Source organism: Pinus tabuliformis, chromosome 2_2 (genome assembly GCF_031772625.1).
Source record: "Pinus tabuliformis cultivar Carrire ecotype Pingquan chromosome 2_2, CPIR1, whole genome shotgun sequence".
NCBI classification, from domain to species: Eukaryota; Viridiplantae; Streptophyta; class Pinopsida; order Pinales; family Pinaceae; genus Pinus; species Pinus tabuliformis.
The window spans coordinates 1,260,116,833-1,260,142,707 of record NC_142300.1 but is presented as its reverse complement, the minus strand read 5'-3'; the positions used below and the strand labels follow the sequence as shown (position 1 = coordinate 1,260,142,707).

Genomic DNA, 25,875 nt, shown 5'->3' with positions numbered 1-25,875 from the left:
GATGGTGGTGGATTTGACTATCATGACAAGTAGTCATTAAGGGGGGGAGTTAGAAATAATTAATTCCTACTTGTCTATGGTTGTAATTTTCTATTTGAGGAGTTTGTTCCTACATAATAGGAATTAGCTAGAATATAGTTTCTCCTAGTTTAGTGTGTGGTTGAGAGAATCTCTCAACCACACTACTGTACGTCTAAGATAGCATTCCTATCTTGAGACTATTGATTGTATAAATATGTGTGTAATTTCCTCATTCAATGTTAATAGAATATATTATTGAGTGTCTGTAATTTTATCTTAAAATAACCCTAGAAATCAAATTGTAAAATCAGCGTAATATACACTAAAGCTGCAGCTCTTAGAGAATAACATACCATAAAAGCTAATATACACTAAAGTCGCAGCTCTGACACAATAGTATCCAATAAGCCCCCTAATAGTATACAATAAAGCCGCAGTTCACAGTTAAGTGCGCAGGTGATCTGGGATGGGTGACCTCTCGGGAAGTCCTAGTTATCGGGTGCAAGCCCTGGAAGTGATGATTGACGCTATGTGATTCATTTCACTAGTTTCAATCCCACTTCTTCACCCCTGTAAGTATTAAGATGCAATGAGTGTTAAGTGGACTATTCAAAAATCATGAAAAATTAGTCAATTACTACTACCTCTCATGGAAACGGTTATAGATGAATGACTTACTTAACCCAATTGAATCCGAAAATGATAACTAATATAAAATTAAATAAACCCTCACATTTTTGATGATATAATAAACGAGTAACACATAAATGAATGAGTATTCAACTGTTCCTAAATTCAAACTCTAGAAATTACCAACTAGCAAAATAGCTGGCGAATTTGTTTTAGTTGAACACCTTACAATGTAACCTCCATAATCTGCCATTAATGACAACTACAACAATACATAAATAATTAACAACTGCTTTCATTTCAACTAACTGGATCCTCTGGCCAACATTTCTTGGCATTTCACATAAGAATCTTGGCGTTCCAGACGCATCTGCTTGTAAAATGTGGCTATAAATTCTTCCGCCTTCCTGTCAATTTCGGGATCCGTATAGCTGGAACACTGATCATCATCTTCATCGCAAGCAATGAAGTGGGGAATGTCATCATTACCCGACTCGGAATCCGAGTCATCTTTCAGATTGACGCAAATGCAAGAGGGCGGGAGTGCTCTCATAAGAAAATGACCATACAAATTTTTTCGTCCACTTCCTGAGTTAACGCCATGGCCGGAGTTGGACGACTTAGTTGAAGGCGGGGTGCTGCACGAAAATTCATAGTGATCATTGAAATTAGCTCCGATGGAATTTATGTTCATGATTTCGTCTCTTCCAAAGTATTTGACGTGAAGATCGACTGCAATTTGCTTCAATCTCTTCATTGTAATTCTTCTAAAGTATTTGACGTGAAGATCGACTGCAATTTGCTTCAATCTCTTCATTGTAATTCTACCCAAGTATTTGACGTGAAGATCGACTGCAATTTGCTTCAATCTCTTCATTGTAATTCTACCCAAGTATTTGACGTGAAGATCGACTGCAATTTGCTTCAATCTCTTCATTGTAATTCTACCCAAGTATTTCACGTGAAGATCGACTGCAATTTGCTTCAATCTCTTCATTGCAACTCTTCCAAAGTATTTCTCGTGAAGATCGACTGCAATTTGCTTCAATCTCTTCATTGCAATTCTTCTTCTGAGTATCACCACTGTCCACAAACGTTTTGCTGTAAGGCTTTTAAGATATGAAGGGATACTCATTTCTGTAGTACCACAAAAACTAAATATATCATTCCACCTTAATGTTCCCTATGTGATTGGCAGCATATAAATATGGTTAGTTTCAGGACAATGCGCGTGGAAACCGTGGGATATCACTGTAAGGACGAGCCAAGAGGGAAGCACGCAAACCGAGTGAAAGTCTATGAATCTTTCAACCTAAATTATAAAAATATTTCGTCTTTCACAGCCACTCTATGAGCGTTAATTAACTTATCGGGAAGGAACAGCGTTCTTAGTCAAGCTGTCTCTATCAATGAAAGTGCTTGACTATGTACTTTTCACTGTAATCCAAGTATAAAATTTGTCGTACAAATAAAAGAATCGAATGATTAAGCTTTTATAATTTTTAGCAAATATCTAATCATATGATTGATTTTTTCCCATAATTTTTAGCAAATATCTAATCATATGATTGATTTTTCCTTTTATTGTTTTTTATTTTACTTGCAATCTTATTAAAATTTTGGAAAATTATAATTTTTTTAAAAATACAATTTATTTTTTAAACTATCACATCAAGAATAGTATCATGAGGCTGCAAGTGAAAAACCAAATACACGCGTCCTTATTTTCTTTCCAAATTAAAAAACAACATTTTCGAAGGATTGTAATCTTCGTTACCTACTACTTGACGAGACAGTTTGGTGCCTATTGGCTACGCAAATGACAAAAAGAGTACTGTAATATTCCTTACCGGCTACTTGAGAAGACTGTTTAATTCACAGATGCTTTTGTTTTTAATTGATTTTTCTATTTAATTTTATTTAAAATTTGATAAAGTTTTATTAAAATTTTAAGTTGGATGGGTATGAAATGTAGAATTTGAACATCTTAACAATTTTAGGATAATTTATCTATCTGTTTAAAATAAATTTAAAAAATATATGTATTCCACCTAGAAACACTAGGTAACAGGGCGGCAGATACATGCCACCACTTGTCAGATTGCGATGGGTAATTATTTGAATGATAAACGGATCTTTCGTTCGGAAACAAATAGAAACTTACAACACCGTTCAAATGCTTAAAACTTTGTTATCAAACTTTCCGTTAATTGCAACTAACCAAGAGTGTAAAGGATCAAAGTAGCGGAGCCTTTAAGACGAGGGCTCATCATGGCGTAATGAGATAACAGCCTTCGGAAGTACAGAAAAGTTCGAACATTGTTAAATTATAATTAGAGCAGGAACTGCTATGTAGTATATAAATTGTAAGATTTTAATTGGTTTATAATTTGATAGATGATATACTATGCATAGCAGTATTGAATAGGTAATTTATTATGCTTAGAATAAATAGTTATAGGTGTATTGCTAAAGTATGTATTTCGTGATGTGAATGTTATTTGCTTTAAATTTTGTATTTAAAAATTTAGACATGTTAAGTTTTGGTGTGGCCCACATTAAAATAAGGGAATTTTGACAATTTAGACACCTCTAGTTTAAAATTTCTGAAATCAAGAATTAAATCTACACTCAAAACTCACATCACAAAACAAACTAAAATATGTTGAGGAGATAGACCAAGAACTATGGCATTGAATGCTGAGTGGCAGCATGGATATTACTAAACCCAATTCTTTAGGACCAAGGGTATGTGAAACTTTGTTTAGTAACCGAATGTTTTGGCACTTTGGATGGGCAAGAGGAGTCTTGCGAATTGTCAAAGACCTTCGGGCTATGGGCATGAGGACGCTTGAAAATTTCCCAAGACCTTACGCGCTAAAGAAGGTTGATGTTGGAATGGTAATTCCAACTGCAGGTCGCAATACCGTGCAGGCGAACGTGGGCAATACGGCAGCAACCCAAAACCGCCAGAACAAAACCACAAACCCGCTCAGGCATATCGCACTGCTTTTGCATAAAGGTGGTTTCCGTATTGTTGGGCTCCGATAAACTATGGAGGCGACGTGTGTCACCCGCATGACATAAGCCAACGTCAAATATCGCGAGTTATCGTTGGTGCATCTTACCTGGTCCGATATCCACTCCAGCCATCCGATCTCCTTGCGTGTTGTCAGCCGTCGATCTCTTGAAGGTGCACGGGCCTGCGTCAATTTAAAGTTTGCGTGGATTGAAAGTTTTGTGGTTGACCGCCGTGGAGGAAACGACATGGCTTTAATGCATTTACGTGGGATTAGGTGGAGGCCCTTTTAAATGGTTATGGGCACGTTAATGATTTTTATATATGCACGGTGGTATGGGCACATACATCATATGTGTCATATCTTTTAAAGAAGTGTTGACCATTATAAAAAAAATATATCGAATGAAACAAAAAAAGTGTGTGTGGTTGTATTTTTTTTAACACTTGGAACGAGTAAAAAAAATGCTCGATGTTGTAGTAATCGCATATGGGAGGAACCAGAGAACTCGGAGGGCAGCAAAAGAGGAATGAGAAGATTTGCACAGCAGTGCATGAACAAAAAGAGCATGGGAGATATGTAAGTGTTCGCAGCAGCGAGAGAGAACCAGGATGTATGCACAGCAGTGCACAAATGTATTTGGTAATGTTTTGTGAGGCATTGTAAAACAGAGGAATAGCAAAAACCATGTGTGGTTTTGCACAGCAGTGCATAAAGGAAATGGTGGAGCGATTTTTGTAAGCCTGTGTAAATTTCTTTTACAGCAGTAAACATATGTAAACTTTTATTACAGCAGTAAGTTGTTTTTCACACCAGTGAATGTAAATGGAGGTTTTACAGCAGTAAATGTTAATGGGAATTTTTCCAGCAGTGTAAATTCTCATATGGATACAGAGCAAATGTTTTTTTTGTTTTAATGAATAGAAATCTTTTATGGTGGTGAAATACTCTGTCTCTCAGTAAAAAAATTTTAAGTCTTCTTGTGCACAAAAAGATCCTGGAGTAAAGTAAAACAGAGCATTGCCTCTGTGTGTTTGAATCTTGGTTTTTGGTATTTTCCCCATTGAAAAATACCCAACAGTGGTATCAGAGCTAGTCCAGGCTCTTTGAAGACTCAAAGAAGCTGAAGGAAGGTGTTGTTGCAGCAGTCAAACTTCTCCAGCAGTGTGAAGTCTCAGCCAAAAGGATTAAGGTATTCCTCAAGCTTTCCTTTGTGTTACTGTTATAGAAACAGTCAGTGATTAAAAAATACAGTCAAGTATTTAAAGCCTAGATAAGAATGGCAAGGTCAAAGAAGAGAGCCTCCAAGCCTGTTAAAAATGTGTCTCCCTCCTCTACTAAACTAGAAGGCAATCTATTTGAAAACATAGTATTTGAGGTTCCAAAGTTTGATGGAAACTTTGATGTATGGGAAATAATGATGAGGGCTTTCCTAATGTCTGAGGGGATTGAAGTCTGGGAGTCAGTGATTGATGACAACAAGATGGATAAAGAATCCATGGAGTATGATGCATAAGCAGCAAAACTAATCTTGTATGGACTCCCTGATTCTGTGAAGAGGAATCTAGGAAAATATACATCAGCAAAGGATATGTGGGACAGACTGCATGACCTTCATGCAAAGGGAGCACTGACCATGACAATGAGTCAAGAAGAACCCATCATAGAAGCTGAGACTGAAAAGCTTGACCTCATCAAGCTTCAAGTAAAAGAAAGGGATGAAGAGCTAGCCAAGCTCAAGAAGGAGCTTGATCAATGCAAGAAGAAACATCATGAAGAAGTCATATCCATGACAAATCAGCTGAATAGTGCAAAGAAGCAGGCAGATGCCTTGACAAGTCAACTTGAACAAAGACACAAGAAAGTGAATAAGCTTGTGGAAGAGATTGGACAGTACAAGGTAGAGGTCTCCTCCCTTAAGTCTGATCTACAAGAAGCCAGGAAGCAGGCACAAGGAGCTGAAAAGAAAATGAAGAGCAGTCAAGCAAAAGATGAAGAAATCTCCAAAATGAAGACTGACATTATCTCCTTCAAAATAGTAGCAGCTGAAGCTACTCGTAGCAAGGAAGAAACTGAGGGACAACTAGCAAAGAAAAATAATGAATGTGAAAAGTTAGAAGAAGAGATTGTCCTCCTCAGGAAGAAGGTTGAAGGGATGAACAAGATCATGAAGAGCTCTCAAGCTCTGGATGACATGCTCAGCTATCACAGATCTCCATTTGATAAATCAGGATTTGGGTATGTAGGTGAACACTCAAACAAGGATGAGGATGCTTTAAGCAAAGGAGATGTGAAGAAGCCAGAAAGAGATGGTGATGCTCCTAGTTCCAGCAAAGGCAAGGAGAAAAATGAAGGCTGCAATAGAAGAAATCCTGCTCCAAGCAGAAAACCAGCTCCAAGAAGAAATGTAGCTGATGGCAAAGAGGCAAGATGCAATGGTCATCAACAAAGGATCTCAAGGCAGCAAGGCTTCAGAAGTGCATCAAGAAAACCTCCATCTCCCAGGTACCAAAGTTCATTTTATGGTTATTGTTATGCTTGTTCAAACTTTGGTCATATGGTAAAAGACTGTAGAGCATTTCATGGAAATAAATGTTGTGATCTCCGGAAATCTCCAAGAAACAATTTTAGAAGAAATCATGAAATGTTATTCATGAAAAATGTAGAATGCTTCAAGTGTCATAACATTGGGCATATGGCACGAGATTGTAACTTGACATGGGCTCTTACACAAGCTAGACCCATGCAAAAGAAGAAAGTTACACAAGTATGGAGAAGGAAGGAAATGCAATCTGAAAGCCCCTTGAACTCCCTAGCTGATCTAAGTTTGTTTTGAGAAAACTTCCCAAAAGAAGACAAGCATACATTAAAGGGGAGCTTGTAATTTTTTGTTTGCTGAACTGTATTAACAGTCATTTGTTGATGGAGGATGTATTGCAGCGCAGCAGTTGCAAATGAAATCTTTGTTAATCCCTCTAAAAGGTAATATGCAGCAGTGATGAAATCAGCAATGTTTTTGCTTTGTTTTTATGCAATATGCATAGAAATGCATAAAGAAGAAAAGATGGCAGCGCTGAAATGTAAAGAGCAGCAGCAAGATAAGAGAAAAATGCAAAGCATGGAGACCCTCACAGCAGTGGGAAGACAGAACATAAAACAACAGTTTGGAAATTTTTTTTGGAGCACATGGATTAGAATGAACAGCAGTTTTGAATTTTCGCATGGCAATGGAAGGTAGTTTCCTTCTATGTAATGTGATAGAACATACTCACAGCAGAATGAGTGTAATGCACAGCAGATGAAATGTTTTGTATTGGGGATGAAAATGCAAAGCAGTGAGAAGAAAATGAGAAGGCAAAACGCAGCAGAGCGTAAATGCCCAGTGGCTGAGAATGCAATGAAATTTTTCACACAGCAGTGAAAAATGTAATATTTTTCTTCATATGCAATGCAGCATGCAAAGAAATGAATAAAGAAAAACAAGGACAGCAGATTTTTAATGCACACTGGATGTATAAGAATGTGTGTGGCAGCAGAAAGCCAAAGGAATTGCACAGTAGTGCATTGTGTAAAAAAAATGAAGACTAAGATTGTGTGAAGCAAGGGTGCATGAGAAAAGGCAACAGCCTGTGTTTTTTTTTGTGTGGAGAATGAAGTGCCAAGAGTATGGGCACACAGCAGTATGATGAAACAAAAGGCAGCCACAATGCAAATTGCAGAGGCATCGCAGCAGCGAATAAAAACCCAGGAATGACAGTCTATGGTTATGGGTATGGACAGCAGTGAATATGAAAAATGCAGCAGCAAGAAGTTATGGACAGCAGCATGATGGCAAGAAGGAGAAGCACACAGCAATGCAAATAAGAAAATGCAGCAGCATAAAGTTTTGTTGAAGAAATGAAAGGTAATGGACAACAGCAGATGTAAAAGAATTTTTTTTCTTTACAGCAGTAAATGTAAGTATAGTGAATGTGTTGTTCATTGAATTGAAATGCAATATATGCAACAGCAGCGAATGTAAGAAATATTTACACACAACAGTGTAAATTTGTAAGTTGAGACAGTGTAATTGTTCCAGAAAAGACAGAGTATTATGTCTTTGAAGAATGCACAACAATGCAGAGTTTGCAAAGAAATGTAAGTGAAGTGCAGCAACACAACAGCAAGTGTAGACACAGTAGTGTGGGATAGACACAGTAAAGAAGATGGCACAACAGTGCAGCAGAGAATATGCAGCAGCATAAAAGAACAATGTAATGAGTTTGCACACACAGCAGTGCAATGATTGTTTGATTTGAAACTGCATCTAAAGCAGTGTTTGGGAGTAATCCCTCCGTGAGAGGAAGTGAAGTTCTTGGTGAATCCATCTGTCAAGAGGAAGGTGCTTTTCAGCACATTGTCATTAGTGAATCCCTCTGTCAAGAGGAAGATGCTTTTTAGCATACACATGGTAAATCCCTCTATCAAGAGGATGATGCTTTTCAGCATAGTCACAGGTGAATCCCTCTGTCAAGAGGAAGGTGCTCTTCAGCACATTGTTATGGTGAATCCCTCTGTCATGAGGAAGGTGCTCTTAAGCACAGTTTCAGGTTAATCCCTCTATTAAGAGGAAGACTATTTTGTTGTGTATGGAACTGCATCAGAAGCAGTTGGTGAATCCCTCCATGTGAGGAAGTGCTTGGGTATAACTGAATGCCCAACAGTTGAAATTAAAGGGGAGTGTTGGAATGGTAATTCCAACTGCAGGTCGCAATACCGTGCAGGCGGACGTGGGCAATACGGCAGCAACCCAAAACCACCAGAACAAAACCACAAACCCGCTCAGGCATATCGCACCGCTTTTGCATAAAGGTGGTTTCCGTATTGTTGGGCTCCGATAAACTATGGAGGCGACGCGTGTCACCCGCATGACATAAGCCAACGTCAAATATCGCGAGTTATCGTTGGTGCATCTTACCTGGTCCGATATCCACTCCAGCCGTCCGATCTCCTTGCGTGTTGTCAGCCGTCGATCTCTTGAAGGTGCACGGGCCTGCGTCAATTTAAAGTTTGCGTGGATTGAAAGTTTTGTGGTTGACCGCCGTGGAGGAAACGACATGGCTTTAATGCATTTACGTGGGATTAGGTGGAGGCCCTTTTAAATGGTTATGGGCACGTTAATGATTTTTATATATGCACGGTGGTATGGGCACATACATTATATGTGTCATATCTTTTAAAGAAGTGTTGACCATTATAAAAAAAATATATCGAATGAAACAAAAAAAGTGTGCGTGGTTGTATTTTTTTTAACACTTGGAACGAGTAAAAAAATGCTCGATGTTGTATTAATCGCATATGGGAGGAACCAGAGAACTCGGAGGGCAGCAAAAGAGGAATGAGAAGATTTGCACAGCAGTGCATGAACAAAAAGAGCATGGGAGATACGTAAGTGTTTGAAGCAGCGAGAGAGAACCAGGATGTATGCACAGCAGTGCACAAATGTATTTGGTAATGTTTTGTGAGGCATTGTAAAACAGAGGAATAGCAAAAACCATGTGTGGTTTTGCACAGCAGTGCATAAAGAAAATGGTGGAGCGATTTTTGTAAGCCTGTGTAAATTTCTTTTACAGCAGTAAACATATGTAAACTTTTATTACAGCAGTAAGTTGTTTTTCACACCAGTGAATGTAAATGGAGGTTTTACAGCAGTAAATGTTAATGGGAATTTTTCCAGCAGTGTAAATTCTCATATGGATACAGAGCAAATGTTTTTTTTGTTTTAATGAATAGAAACCTTTTATGGTGGTGAAATACTCTGTCTCTCAGTGAAAAAATTTTAAGTCTTCTTGTGCACAAAAAGATCCTGGAGTAAAGTAAAACAGAGCATTGCCTCTGTGTGTTTGAATCTTGGTTTTTGGTATTTTCCCCATTGAAAAATACCCAACAGTTGAAACTTCTTAAACCTGTGAAGCCTTCGGGTCAAAATTCAAGTCAAAGCATTCAAAGCCACCGATGAAACCCCGGTGAATGAAACCCCGGTGAATGAGGCACATGAGAAAGTATTTGAAAAGTTCTGCAGGTTCAGGGTTCGTTGAAAGTGGAAATTTCCCATGCCCCCGCAGGTCTTAAAAAGTGCTTTCTTCATTGGGCCCCGACAGAGATATGAATTTCACGAATGCTCCGAAGCCTTCGCGCGAAAGCGAATGTAGTAAAGTAGGACAAAGTTTTCTTGTGAAAAGACGAAGTTGTAGCAGTGGGATTGACATAAAGTATTTGGATTTTTTCACATTGTGGGGTTTGCTGCTGGATGAGGAGACAAATACATTCTTTCGTCGTGTTGTGGACCGGCCTTAAATACGGAAACCAATTCAACTGCTCCCCCTTGAGTAGTTGGTCACCCGAGCTAGCTAGCTAGGTTTTTATCAAGTAATTTTGGTCACCCGAGCTAGCTAGCTAGGTTTTTCTCAAGTAATTTTGGTCACCCGAACTAGCTAGCTAGGTTTTTCTCAAGTAATTTTTTCATGACGAATTTCTTTTTAAGTGTTCTTCCCATGACATTTGATATTTATTTTTACTGGTTATTTATATTACGTCTTATATGAAGTTTTGCTAATTTTTCATTATGAATATAATTTTTTTCGCTAATGTATATTTTGTATGATTTTTAAGAACGTATTTTGTAATGTTTTTAATTTTAGCTGGATTATAAAATAGAGATTAACCAAGTAACACACTGAAGTACATATTTTATATAATTCCTTAAAAAAATCAAAATAGAGATATTATGTATAATTATTATTTATATACTTTCAATGATTTTACCATTTATGTTGAATTATTTGTGAAAATTTGAATTATTATGTTGAATTAACCATTAACATATTTTGAAGAGGAGGACAAGAAAGTTGTACACGCACTAACAAAGAAAGATGTAGTAGATGAAAGAGTTGAAATGCCAATAATCTAAGAAGAGAAAACCAAAAAGGAGAATCCATTAGCTAGGTTTGATAATAAATGAGTAACACATCCTCGCTGTTGTTTGATTCCATTGTTGTAAACCTTACATGTGATGTATAGAACCCCTGGATGACGTGTTATAATATCAATTATGTGAACGGAGTGTTTTTATGATTTTGTGAGTATACAAATCAAAGGGAGAATTCAAACGATATATGTATACTTTTGGTGGTACAAAAAATTCTTTTGCGGGGATGTTTGATCCATGAGGATCTTTAAAACCAAGAAAAATTGATGGTACTGAATTTTGATTTAAATGTACTCATGTCAAATTGCTCATCTATAGCTTTCTAATGCCACTTGAATAGATTGAAATAGAAGTTATATGAACAAGTTTTGGCTTATTGGAGTATTGGCTAAATAAGCAAAAAAAATATGAAGGTGGGACACATGGCATCACCAAGAGATTACATGTGGCAATATGAACATAACAAATGGAAATACAAATAGTGATAGCTGGCATTATGGTCATGACACATGGTAGTACGATGCTGAGATGGTATGTTGACTAGAATGTAGGTATGTTCATGTGGCATGTTTATTGGATTGTACAAATGATAACATGGTATGTTAAGTGGACCAATAAGAGTATGAAACGTTGCAAGGCATGATGACATGACCAATAAGTTGCAATAGCAGAAAGTGACATGTGACATTATTGACATGGCATGAGAAAGTCATGGCACTAATGTGGTGGTGATTTGGCAATAGTTTGCTCCTAACATTTCTAGAAGCGTGGACTGTAATTAGGCTAGTTAAGTGGGCTGATCATGAGTTACCACATGGTAGTCTAGAAATCATTATGGGGGTGGAATCATGTGTTTGGAAAAAAATCTATCAGGTGGATTGAAACACCAATCTCTTCGCAACAAATCAGGGAGTTGACTCATAACCTCCACCCAAGAATAGAATTATTATAACCAGCCCACTAGCAGCTTTACATTGTCTGATGGGTTGGGTAATATATTTTTAAAATGCAAATATTCCATAGCGTGGAAAATAACCATGGTTCACAGGTTTGACCCTAAACAAAGTAGCCTATCAAACAAGAAATATAATCTCAACATGAGAACTGTAACTAAAAAACCCCTAAAAAACATGAAATAACAACCTGAAAATGAAAAGTGTGTATGTTGGAACAACTTTGTTTTTTTTTCCTCGGTAAATTTTGTACATTTTTTAAAAATGGTAGTGAAAACTAATTTCTTTGTGTAAAAAACACCTTGAAAATGAAAATTGTTGATGCTAGAATACTATATTTTTTTTTCTTTCGGGTAAATTTTCAACACTTGTTAGCAATCATGTTGAAGATGAAATATCATGACTCCGAAAAAACTTAAAAATTCCACTGATCTTTAGGCATGACATTGAAGATAAAATATCATCTCTTTGAAAAGCCTTAAAATTTCAACAATTTTTAGGCATGGTGTTAAAGATAAAATACCTATAAATATTTTCAACTATATGATTAAAGATAAAATATCATGACTCTGAAAAACCTTAAAATTTTGACAATTTTTCAACTATGGAATTAAAACCAAATATCATGACTATAAAAGAGCTTAAATTTTCAACATATTTCAACCATGACATTATGGAAAAATTATATGACTAATTTTCTTTTAAATGAACATCTAAATGAAAGAGTCATTATTACAAGAGTATTTTTTTTTAAACGCTAAAATCATAACTATTTTAAAATCTTAGCTTAAAACTACTTGATACGTTACAAGAACAAAAAGTAAAAATCAACCATCAAATTGACCCGCAGTATAATCAAACTTGACCCATTGCAATGAAAACTTAAAAATCCACCATGAAATTGAAACATTGTGGGGGAGGACTTGATCCATTATAACGACAATTTTAAAATCACCTATCAAATTGACACATAATGGGGTCGGGTTGCTAGTCGAAGATTGACATAGGCCCTTAAAAATATATAATAATAATAATAATAATAATAATCATAATAATAATAATAAAAATTAAAAATTAAAAGTACAAAACAAAACAAAATTTAAAACAAAAGAAACACAAACAAATTTAAAAAAAAAAGAAAGAAAAAGAAATGAATGAAAAAATATACTAAAACATAAAAAGAAATAAAAAATAAATGGAAAAAATTGTTTCCAAAAAACTACAATTTAAGAAAAAAAATTAACATAAAAAAATGAAAAAAACCAAATTCAATAATTAAAAGATTAAAAAAACATTTAAAGAAAATAAAAATTAAAATATTAAAATTAAAAATTAAAAAAAATAATAAATCAATAAAATAAGATTGAAATAAATAATAACAATAATAATTATTTAAAAGAATAATAAAAATGATTTAATGTGTAAGAATAATAAAAATGATTTAAAATGAAAACACATTAGAAAACAATTTGGAAAGAAAAAATAAATAAATAAAATTATATGGCTCCCAATGGGCTATATTTTTATTTTTATTTATTTTTAATATTTTTAAGATTTTATTTAATTTTAATTTTTCTTTTTTATGAATTTTAATTTTCGCTCTTTTATATTTTTTTTAATTGTGTTTTTGTTTTTGTTTTTAATTTTATTTTTATTTTTAAAGATATATGTATTCTTAAATGGTATGTTTTAATTTATTTATTTTTTAATGTTTTTTTGGTTATTTTTACTTAAAATTTTATCAGAAATATTTTTTTGGAAAAATAATTAAAATGTCATCATTTTTTTTATATATAAAATTAATAAAATTTTCATAAAAGTTATTAGTTTTCTATATTTGTTTTCATTTTTCTCATTAAAATATGTTATATTATGTCATATTTAGTAAAAAAAGTCCCAAAATACGTATTTTTTAATTAATATGCAAAAATGTGTATCTTTTTTTTTGGTAATCGAGAGGAACTGATCAACCTGCCTGACATATAACTACGAGTAAACCTCTGGTGGGTTACTATATGTCCTCCTCTCCATAGCCAGAGACACAACAAATGGATTTGAATATGGGCCTTTCGAGTTTCATCGATTTCACATTTCTTGGATTAACCAATTGGGCTGCTCACCCACCCCCCTAAGACGCAAAAGGCGTATTTTTTTTTACAGTATTTAAAATTATTATGTTTTAGTGACAATTTTTATTTTGTCTTGAAGTATTAATTAATGATATATAAATATATATAAAAAAATTAACCTCAATACTAATTTTATTATTTTTTTTACTTTGTAAAAAAAAAATTAAAATTTCATTATAACAAACATTGCAAAGAAAACAAAAACACAAGTTTGGAAAACCTTTTAAAAAGCAGACATCTTAGGATGGAAAACAAGAAGAGAAATAAGAAAGCTTAAAAAATGTTTAAAACATTTAAAAAAAATTGTGTATACTTAGGACATAAAAGAATTTAAAGTGTAAAAAATATGCCTAAAAAAGGATCATATTTTTCAAAATCTGCATGAAAATCACCAACATTTAAAAAACAATTATCCACACTTAATACATTAGAAAATTTAAAGTGTCAAAAGTAAGCACCCCAAAAAAAGGGGTTCATGCTACATCAACAATTTTTGAAATAAGCATGAAAACCAATAACATTTAAAAAATATATTATACTTGATGCATATGAAAATTTAAAATGTAAAAAATATGCTAAACAAAAAGGTGTATTCTTAATCAACACTTTTCAAAATCGGAAGTTTTTTTCTATGTCTAAAAAATGAGAACTCAGTACAGTTCCCATTTGATACGTTAGTTTATTCCTAAGACAAGGTGTATATGAAGATAACACGTTAACCATTATGAAAGAGGAGGTTGAAAGCTTATAGCTTGTGTACAACACATATTTTTATGTACGGAATAAAGATGAGAGCCCAAATAATGGGGAGGTCAAGGATGGAACCTGAGACCTATCGATTATAAACTATATGTGTTGCAAATGTGCCCAAACTTTGTTTGTTGACAAACTGTGCATGCTAGGTTAGTCTTTTTCCTGAGATATTATAGGTGTAGAATGGAAAACTAAGGCAATTGAAAACACCTTTCAAGTACCTTGAGAGCGGTGAGAGTAGTATGCCAATGCTATAACCTTCCTAGAGTTGGTGAAGAAATTTTTTTAGAGATTGGAGATCCATATGATATGTAACAAAGAACTTAAGTTGTATTTCACATCTTATTAATGGAGAAATTGTGTATTTGAAGTAGACCTAAAGATATATCCCAAATTCAGTGAATTCCATAATCAGGTTGTGCCTTGTCATCTTTGTTCTTGTTGTTCATTTATTCAATTCTATCGTTCAAATGCTGATTAAGTCTTATAGTTTAAGCTAATTCAATTCACACTAGTAATTGCTCCCAAATGAGTGAGAAATTTTGGATCAATATTACAATTCTTGTTCGTAATGATGATATGGAATCTAAAGCGTTTGCATCAAGCATAACTCAAATAGTAGCTCCTTCCACTCTCGGATAACACCACAAGTTCTACACAAACTGCACTTCCATCTATAGCAAGGAGATGTTCATGGTTGTAGTCAACAATAAGGGTATAATAGACATCACAACAAACTCCAACTACTCCTTCAGCTCGAATACTTGGAGAAAGTCCATAAAGCTTGGTGGGAAACATTACTTCTTTGGACACAACTTTGTGAAGCATGTTCACAAAAAAAAATGAGTTTAAGTGAGTTGTATAATGTTCATACAACTAATTCATTATTAATATTTTCTTTATTTTGTCAAGTTGTTGATCCATTGTCATTTAAAGAAGTTGTAAAAACGAAACATGGGCTCAAGCCATGGAAAAATAAATTGATGATAATGAAAAGAATCACACATGGGAGTTAGTACATTTCGCTGAAGGTAAAGATGTGATTAGTATGACACTGATTTATAAAACAAAACATAGTGTTGGTGAAAAAGTGTAGAAGCATAAGGAAAGGTTAGTGGCTGGAGTTTTCCCACAACAACTAGGAGAAAATTACAATGAAACTTTTTCTAGATTGTTGAATGACAAGTAGATATAATGAGGAGAGGGTTGACCATTGTAAGGCAAAAAATGTATTCTATTTATGAAATAGATGTAAAGACTACATTTTTTTTAATGGTAATCCAAAGGAGGAAGTATATGTGAAACAACTACAGGGATTTGAAATTATGGGTCATGGAAAACATGTTTGTATGTTGAAGAATGCATTGTATAAACTTAAACAAGCTCCTAGATATTGATACTTGATACATCTAGAACGGCTCTTATTTGATTCTGGATGGATTTCCAAGAAGCAGCAATGACACTATCGTGCATATCAAAATCAATGAGCAAGGAAAATTTCTATTTGTGAGTTTATATGTGGATGATTTCATATTCACTTGTAATTTTTCTATAAATTCCTTCATGGAAGTGATGAAAAGTGAATTTGAAATGAAAAGTTTGAGGTTTGTGAAATATTTTTTGAGCATTGAATTCCATTAATATAATGTTGGAATTTTGATTTCACAATCTAAATATGTTGATGATGTCTTAAAAAGATTTAATATGTTGAATTGTAAAGTAGCGCCAACACTAATTATGAAAAATTTGAAGTTGAGCGAAGAAGATGATGGAACAAGTCTTGATCCTACATTGTTTAGAAGGTTAGTTGGGAGTTTAATGTATTTAATTGCCATAACATTTTTTATGGTATAATTCTAATTTCATGATTTATGGAGCTTTCAAAAGATTCTCATTAGCAGGTTGGTAAAAGAATTATGAGGTATGGAAGTGGTAGAAATTGTTTTGGAATTATCTATTCCACTTTCGATTATTTCTAGCTTATTGGATATATGGACAACCATTTCTCTGGAAGAATTGATGATAAAAAAAGCACATTAGGTTACGTAATGTATTTTGCTACACATGTTATTTCACGGCATTAATAAAAATAACCAATTATGAAACTTTCTTCCATTGTAGTTGAATATGTGGTAGCAACTAGTGTAAATTTGTTAAGTTATTTGGATGTGAATGAAGCTAAGAAGCTTAATCCATGATCAAAATGAAAACATTTCAATATTTTGTGACAATAGCTTAGCCATTGCGTTGTCCAAAAGGCATGCTTTTCATTAAATAACTAAGCATATTAATACAATATATCATTTTATTAGAGAACTTGTTAACGATATAGAAATTTACCCATATTTTAGCAAGTTTGAGGATTAGTTTACTAACATATTTACAAAACCATTGGAAAAGTACACATTCCAATATTAACCATTGGAAAAGGACACATTCCAATATTTACAGAGTTGTTTAGGAGTTTTGAGAATGCAAATTTATACATCTCCAAACAAGTCCAATATTTACAAAGTTGTTTGGGAGTTTTGAGAATGAAAATTTATACATCTCCAAAGGACTTTGAAGATTTTTTTTGCGATTCTTAGCCGTTCATAATTAAGGGGTATTTAGGAAAACATTTATTATTCACAATTTGGCAAGTTTGTGTTTCTTATCTAGTGATTAACCAACTATCGCCTAGGTAATTTTGTCCTTTGTGGTAGCTTCTAACCACTTATTTAAGTGACTCTAAAAACGAATTTCCCTCTAATTAATCACAACTTCAAAAATATTAGAAACGAATTTCCCTCTAATTAACCACTTAACTACTTATTTACTATGGAATCAAATTAATCCAAACCCGTCATGTACCATAGAAGCAAATTAATCCAAATAACATAAAGAGTAATAGAATATTGCAACGTTACTTCAAGGTCACTGCAGCCGCTTAAGGCTGGCGCCCTCTTGAACCAACGATCATGGCGGCTATAGTTTGATTATGGTGGGTTCGATCTGTTGCAACAGCCGTTTCATCTTGAAACATCTATTTTCCGCTCTGTTCTTTACACGACATCGATTTCTCTCTTTCCAGTAACCAATAGCTTATACTGTGGGAGTGGCACTCCGAACCTTAACCCTAGAACAGCGGTGGTTTTCTGCAGTCAGCGGATAACTAACTACCTGTTCCTAAATTTAAACTCTACTTAAAATACTAGAAATTACCAACTAACAAAATAACTGGCGGATTTGTCTCCGCTGAAAACCTGGCAATGTAACCTCCATAGTCTGCCATTAATGACAACACAAACATACATCAATAATTAGCAGCTAGGATTGATTTCAACTAACTGGATCCTCTTACCAACATTCCTTCGTAATTTTCGTAAGAATCTTGACGCTGCAGACGCATCTGCTTGTAAAATGTGGCTATAAATTCTTCCGCCTGCCTATCAATTTCTGAGCTCAAACAACCGTTGGAACATGTAGTTGTTGAAAGAGAAGTGAAGGGATCAGAAGACGATTCATTAGAATCAGAATTAACCGAAAATTCGGGATCTGTATAGCTGGAACATTGATCATCATCTTCATGGCAAGCAACAAAATGGGGAATGTCATCATTACCCGATTCAGAATCCAACTCATCTTTTGTTGAAATCGTAATTTCAACGCAGCCAGAATCCGTTCAGCATACACGCCTGGAACTTCTCGGACCAGCTTTCCGATGAAGGAATAATCCGGCAAGGAGCTCCGAGAAAATATGGAGCTGACACGTGGTTTACCACTGACGTAACGCAACGTAAGTTTCTCGGGAGGTATTGTTCAGTCACATGATGTCTTCCGATATTGTTGTCAGCCGTCCGATGGGGCTCTTCGTTCTCCGCCGTCGATCTCCGAAGATGCAGTCAGCCCGCATCAAATCAATGTTTGCGTGGAGTGAAAACTCAAATCTGTTGACCGCCACTCCTACCTGCATACGAGCCTGCAACGATTTAAATGCTTGCGTGGAGTAAAAACAAGTTGGGTTGACCGCAGGTTTTATTAACGCATTTAATAAATTGTCATAGTGGTGGATAGAACTCTTAAGTTTCTTTTACGGCATGTAAATTTAATGTTTGTTCTTTGGGAGTCGTAGTTTTTTTTTGCATTATGTTTTAGCGTTAAATACATATATAACAAGGCAAAAATAAAGTGTGCTCTGGGGTTGTTATATGTGGACTATTGTAAAAGGAATAGAGGGGGCAGCGTAGGTTACATATATGGTAAATTGTAAAATGCACAGTGTGCATGGTGAAAAGAAGAACGCATATGAGAGTGCGTAAAAATAGTTTTTGCTGCAGCGAAAAAAACTATGTTGACTTGCAAGAAAACTATTGTGATGCACAGACGTGCATAAGTGAATGTGAATGTTTTTATGCGTAGACCTCTGTTGATTTTGTAAAGAAAAAAAATGCACAGCAGTGCGAAGAAATTACATGGAACAGGTTGTAATGTTTTTGTGAGACATAGTAAAACAGAGGAGTAGCAAAAACCATGTGTGGTTTTGCACAGCAGTGCATAAAGAAAATGGTGGAGCGTTTTTTTTGTAAGTCTGTGTAAAAATTTGTTTTACAACAGTAATGTAAAAATGGGTTTTACAGCAGTAAACCCAGCTCAGTAAATTCTGAGGAGACAGAGTAGTTTTTTATTGGTTGAAATTTTTGTGGTGAATCCCTCTCAGCAAAGAGGATGAAGTTTGTATCAGGCTTTATATTGTAATCAATAGAAATATTTTTATGGCTGTGTAATAGACTGTTGAGTCATTTTGTTTTTAAGAGGTTCCCTGTGCAAAGATCCTGGAACAAAGGAAACAGAGCATTCCTCTGTTGTGTTTATATGTTTGGTTTTGGTATTTCCCCATTGAAAAATACCCAACATCTTTTACATTGACGCAAGTGCAGGAGGGCAGGAGTGCTCTAAGAAGAAAATGACCATACAAATCATTTCGTCCACTTCCTGAGTTAACGCCATGGCCGGAGTTGGACGACTTAAATGAAGGCGGGCTGCTGCATGAAAATTCATAGTGATCATTGAAATTAGCTCCGATGGAATTTATGTTCGTGATTTTGTCTCCTCCAAAGTACTTCACGTGAAGATCGACGGCAATTTGCTGTAATTTCTTCACTGCAATTCTTCGTTTGAGCATCACCACTGTCCATAAACGCCTCGCTGTAAGGCGTTTACGATACGAAGGGATACTCATTTCTGAAGTACCACCAAAAAATGAAACTCTCCAGAGTTATATCATTCCACCTTAATGTTGGCAGCATATAAATATAGTTACTTTCAGGACAGCGCGTGGAAACGTTTCAGGACAGCCAATAGGGAAGCTGCTTGACTGGTCATGAGGCAAACCGAGTGAAAGTCTTAATTTATCGTAAATTAAGTTACCGAGAAGGAGCAGCTTTCTGCTTGATTATGAAAGTCAATGAATCTGTCAACCTATTTCATTTTCACATCGACTTTTATTTTAAGAGTTCTTAGTCAAGCTGTCTCTATCAATGAAATTGCGAAGTGCCTGACCCTAAACGAGCTCTGCACCTTTTCACTCTAATATAATATAGAGATAGGAATCCAATGATTTGGGGGTTTGGAGTATGTTTTAAACAGGATTATGCTTTTTCAGGTAAGGAAATGGGTTAATGGCTTAAGATTTTAAAGGCATTTCGTAGTAGTGGAAGCTTATTTTTTATAGACAATAGATAATTTTAAATAGTATGGTTTGTTTTCAATAACACTGTCCAACTGCTAATTTAACAATTTAATTATAAAAAAAATAATATTTTCTAATATAAAAACAAAAAAAACCAATATTTTTTTTTTTAATAAATAATCAATTTATTTCTATATTTTAATAAATTCTACTTGAAAATCTTAAAAAAAAAACAAAAATAAAAACAAAAACAAATAGGATTGAAATAATGTAAAAACTTCTTGAAAGCACAAATCTTCGCAATCTTATCAAAAATAGTATCATTTTCACTCTTAAAAAACAGAAAATGCATTTTTCTAATGACAAAACTAGGATAATCTGAGTAACACATCTTTGTTTTAGTTTTTTGGGCATTTTTTCTCCTCTAAACTTTTTTCACTATGGTTGTCTAAGACATAGAATTTAAATATCTAGATATTTTTCAAACATTCATTTATATAATTAAAAAATATTTTAAATAAAAAATTGTAATTTTCTCTAAAATTAAATCACCCAATTTTAAAAAAACCAGTAACAGTTCCACGAATAGGATCCCACCGCTTCCCCTATTGCGATAGGTAGCTATTTGAACGGTACACAGATCTTTTCTCAGATTGCGATGGGTAGCAATTTGAAAGCTACACATAACTTTAGTAAAGCTGCGAAGCCTTCAGGTCGAAGTTGAAGTCTAAACTTTCAAAGCCACCGAGTAAATCCCGTTAGAATGATTTCCACAGTGTAGAGGACCATGAGAAATATTTTAAAAAGTCTGGACCCTCGCGTCTGGATGAAAGTGAAAATTTCCCATGTCCCCGCACATTTTTAAACGCGTTTTCTTCGTTGGGCCCCGACAGAGATTTGAAATTTACGAATGCTCCGAAGCCTTCGGGTGAAAGCGATGGAGAGTGAAAATTTCATCTCCGAAGCCTTCGGGCGAAAGCGAAAGTTCTAATAGTAGGACAGCCTCAAAGAGTGGGAATGGGCCATCCCTATCCAGATTGGGCCATTCTTAAGTGGATTGCAGATTTTTTGGAATATGTGGGGATTCAACCAACATGGACGTGGTCAATTTTTTGACCGTGTTCAGGTCCATCGGAATATTTTGAAAATCTGCAATTGACTTAAACTCACCGTCCAGAGTGCAGGATCTTACAATATCCTGAACAGAATATCCTGAACACTAGAGACCAGTGAGGTCAAATAATAAATGTTGTTTAATAGAACTTCTAAATATTCAACAATGTCACCTTAAATTTTTGGAACTTTTAAAAATGTTGTAACCAGCAGAATTACTCCGGGGAACAGACAGATTACTGCCTCAAAATATGGAAACCAATTCAACTGCTTACCCTTTGACTTCTTTCTCCTCAATCTGTTTCTATTTGCGTTCTGAATTGAAGAATTAGCAGTGGTCAGAAAAGAAGTACGGTAGCTAGGTTTTCCTTAATGCTATACTATATCGTTCTATTCTAAACAATATTTAAAGTTGCTACAATAATGACATGCCTTGTAGTCCGTGAAATCTTGCTGCAACAGGAATTGCATTGGGAATTAAGCCATAAACTTTACGCATGCAATAATAATCTATGAAAATAAAGAACTCAGGTTCTGTTCTCTGGGAACTCAGGCCGAGAGACACCATTAAAGGTATACGAGTTCAGCTTCAGAGTTTATCAATTATATTTTTAATTTATGGAAGTCTGGCAGGGAGTAGCTGCTTTGCAACTTTATTTTAGAAGACAGAGTATGTTTTTTTCCCTTTCCCCTTCAAATAGGAAAAATATATTTTTTTAATTTTATGAAAAATATATTTTTTTATATATATTTTTTAGTTTTTGCAAATAATTAGTTCTGGATTATATTTTACAAATAATTATATATATATATATATATATTAATTTTAAGAAAACTATAATTTTTTATATATTTTTTTAAATTTTTGTTTCTGGATTATATTTTATAAATAAATTTATTTTTTGAAAAATATGACAATAATTAGTAAATTTAAGTTTTATGTTGTCAACAGATCTGAATCTACTTGTCGACAGAATTTGGGCCATGGTTTTCTTAAAAAGCCATTAAAGAGCCCGTGAACAAGAGAAGTCGGGCAGTCGGGCCACGTTTCTTGGAGAGCAACGGAGCAGAGAAACAAGCACATGATAAACTTTTTCGGACAAAGTTAAAACCATAAACGCTAGCCACCAATTTTAGAAGTAATGGGTACTTTTTTTTTTTTAAACCTTAGCAATAGCAGAGATAGTTTTTAAAGGAAAAAGTTTGCTTGAAGAATACAAAACTTGTTAAATAAAAATTTGTGGAAGATAAATTTTTAAAGAGAATCATTTTTTAAAGAACCGGGGTTTTGGGTTTTCTTAAAAAGAAAAAGTACGAAGTAGGGTTTATGGAATAAATGACTATTTATCTTTTAAACAGGTTTTGAGAATTACGTTTTTAAACAAGATTTTGGACAGGTTTTTTTTTTAATTAAAAAAGTGGGGGTTGAAGATATATTTAGTTTTTTCGGTGAGAAGAGTATGTGTAAAAAATTATGGCAAATGCAAAATTTGGAGTTGAAAAAATTAGTTGGAATAACAATCTTGAATTCAAGAAGTTAAAAATTTAGGATTTACTACTACAACAGGGTTTTGGTAGTAAGAAGCCTATGACAATGACATATGATGAATGGGAGGACTTGGATGCTAAAGTGAGAAAAGTCAGAACAATAATCTTCTGGACCAAATTGGAATGTATCTACATGTCCAAATTTATAACTAACATGATTTATCTAAAGAGACAATTGTACATATTGAAGATGAAAGAAAGTACAAGATCATAGATCACATAAATGTATTTAATAATTTTATTTTTCAATTAAACATTATATATTTCAAACATGATAGTGAAGATAAGACAATTACATTGATGTGCTCACTAAGTGAATCTTGGGATTATTTTGAAACTTCTGCGAGCTTGAGCAAAAAAGGAACCCCTTGATTTTGTTGTTGTTGTTGGATCTTCATTATTTGAAGAAATGGGGAGGAAATCAAGTGTTGAAACCTTGGCGCCATAAGTAATGGTGGCTAGAGGTAGCTCAATAGAAAGAGGAGACAAATCAAGAGGTTCTTTTAGGTCTAAGTCAAAAGGAAAAAAGAGAAAACCTATGATCCTTCCTTCGCTTTGCAAGTGGAATCCTATGAGCTTAAGAGCTTGAAGGACATAGAAGCAAAAGTATAACAACTCCAAAGCCTTAAGTTCGATGAGATGATCTTTCACATGTATGATCCCACAGGAGTGTGAAAAAGTCATTGTGCTAAGTTGCACTCTTCCTGGGCCTATCGATCTTACTCTAGATTAAATGAAGAGAAGATAAATAATTGCTATAATGCTTCTTGATCACATGCACCAACAAAAGAGGCAGGGCCTTCCAGTGCAATGCTAGAGCAGAGTGTTACGGAGGAAGGAAAGCAACAGGAAGTGCCTACTCTAGTGAGCATCAAGTATAAGAGGAAGGCTGCACATAATCTAGAAGTGGTGCCAAGCTATAAGTTCAAAGTTGATCTGATTATTCTTAGAATGGCCATTGCAGTGGAAAGGAAGAGAAAACAACGAGAGGAAGAGAAGAGCTAGGATGAGAAGAGAAAGAAAGAGGAAGAACAAATTTAGAAGGCAGAGAAAGAAAGGGAATACATGCAAACACAAGAAGAATTGAAGAAGAAGGAAGAAGAAGAAGCGAGACAGAAGCATCTTCAGGAATAACAACATAAACAATTGGAAGAAGATTAAAACAGGAAAAAGTGGGATGAAAACTTCGAACAAGAAATTGGGGAGTAGATACAGGCCTGGGTTATGGAGATTGAGCGGGAGGAGGTGAATCAAGAAGCCAACATTGTGCCCATTAAAGAACAAGCCACTAGGAAGCCTTCACCTCCTCTTACAAGTGGCCATATTCCATTAAGTGAAATGGAAATGTCTCCTCGAGATGATGAAATGGTCATGGATATTTCCAACTTGACATTTGATTAGGTATAGACAAAAATAATACAGGAGAGGTGGAAATATTTTCCCAATGACCTGGTTCATCTTGCTTCCATCCATACCGAGAGGGTGATTGTGAGCGATACCAGGAGGAATGCAAATATAGTTGCAGCAGCAAATCTAGCCTTTGCACGAGCTGTAAAAGTGAAGACAAATTTTTTGATGGAGGAGAAAAAATAATTGGCAAAGGACTTAGCTACCACACGACAACAAATCGATCATTTCCAAGATGAGAACCAAATATGATATTTCGTTGATTCTCACTTGGAGGATATTTGGGCAACGATATGTGGTGAAATCAAGTCACTAGGAGACACCATGAGACAACTTTACGAGGAGATTATCACCCCTCAGGAGGATGTAGTTTGTTATGCAACCAACTCACAAAATAGAAGAAAGAGATAGATCAAAATGTAGCCTCTTCGAGGGGGAAACCTCCTTTACATTACACAAATGAACAATTCTTGGATGAACCAAATGACAAGACCTCCTTTCTATATATAGGAGTCTAAGGGGTCACAATATAATTAGAGCCGACATAAAAATAATAATGTAAGGGCACAACAATAAAAATAGTGGGCTTCTATGGGGCACAATGATAACAATATGGGGACAACATGGGCACAACAATAACAATAAGGGGTACAATGACAATAATAATAAGGGAATACACTAGTATTTTAGGGACCTAACATGCCCCTCTCCTTCAAAAAAGTGTTGTCCTCAATGCTTGAGTAGTTTTGGATGCTTCTGTATAAAATTATCATCCTCCCATGTAGAATCTTCAGCGGGTAAGTTCTTCCACTTGATGAGATACTCTGAAATTGATCAATTTCATAGCTGTCAAGTTCTTGTTTCTGTGAGTGCTTCAAGTTCCAATATGATTTTTCCTTCCTCGTCAAGCTATCACAATATTGTTTGAACTGGGAGCTTGACACCTATAACCTTCTTTAAGAATGAAACATGGAAAACTCGGTGCACTCGGGAAGATGCAGGAAGTTCCAATTTGTATGCCATAGTACTAATCTTTTGCAACACCTTGTACGGGCCATAATACTTTGGTGATAATTTATTATCCTTCTTAGCTTGCTTGAGGGACATTTGTTTGTATGGTTGTAGCCATAGAAGTACCTAGTCACCTACATCAAAACTTCTTTCGCAGCAATGTTGATCTGCGTGTTGTTTCATTCTATTTTGTGCCAACGTGAGGTTATCCTTTAAGAGTTGGAGAACTTTTTGTTGATGCTCGATGTGATCTTCCACTGCTTGAACCTTAGCATTTTCTCTTAAATATGATGTGATGTTTGGTGGATGATATCCATAAAGCACCATAAATGCGGTCATTTTTGTTGCATTATGGAAGGGAGTGTTATACCACCATTTAGTGAGAGGCAACTATTTGATCCATTGTTTCTATTTATCAGTTACAAAGCAACAAAGATATCCTTCCAAAAATTTGTTCACTATCTCAGTTTTCCCATCAGATTGAGGATGATAAGATGAGCTATAAGCTAACTGAGTACCCAGACAAGAAAATAATTATGTCCAAAAATTTCCAGTGAAAATAGGATCTTTGTCACTTACAATAATCTTTGGGTTTCCATGTAGCTTTTGAATTGTTTCTATAAATGCAGTAGCAGCTGTATTGGCTTTAAAT

General features: G+C 34.8%; 2 protein-coding genes across 2 annotated transcripts; both read right to left on the bottom strand.

Moving 5' to 3' along the window:
* Nucleotides 1-955: 955 nt before the first annotated feature.
* On the bottom strand, nucleotides 956-1,786 carry LOC149198066 (uncharacterized). The gene has a single exon (XM_089408912.1). The coding sequence runs from the start codon at nucleotides 1,784-1,786 to the stop codon at nucleotides 956-958; it is 831 nt and encodes a 276-aa protein (XP_089265038.1).
* Nucleotides 1,787-17,517: 15,731 nt separating this feature from the next.
* On the bottom strand, nucleotides 17,518-19,694 carry LOC149198065 (uncharacterized). Its single transcript, XM_089408911.1, has 3 exons — nucleotides 19,368-19,694; nucleotides 17,817-18,092; nucleotides 17,518-17,610 (listed from the first exon to the last, which is right to left on the bottom strand). The coding sequence occupies exons 1-3, from the start codon at nucleotides 19,692-19,694 to the stop codon at nucleotides 17,518-17,520; spliced, it is 696 nt and encodes a 231-aa protein (XP_089265037.1).
* Between the last annotated feature and the right edge of the window lie 6,181 nt (nucleotides 19,695-25,875).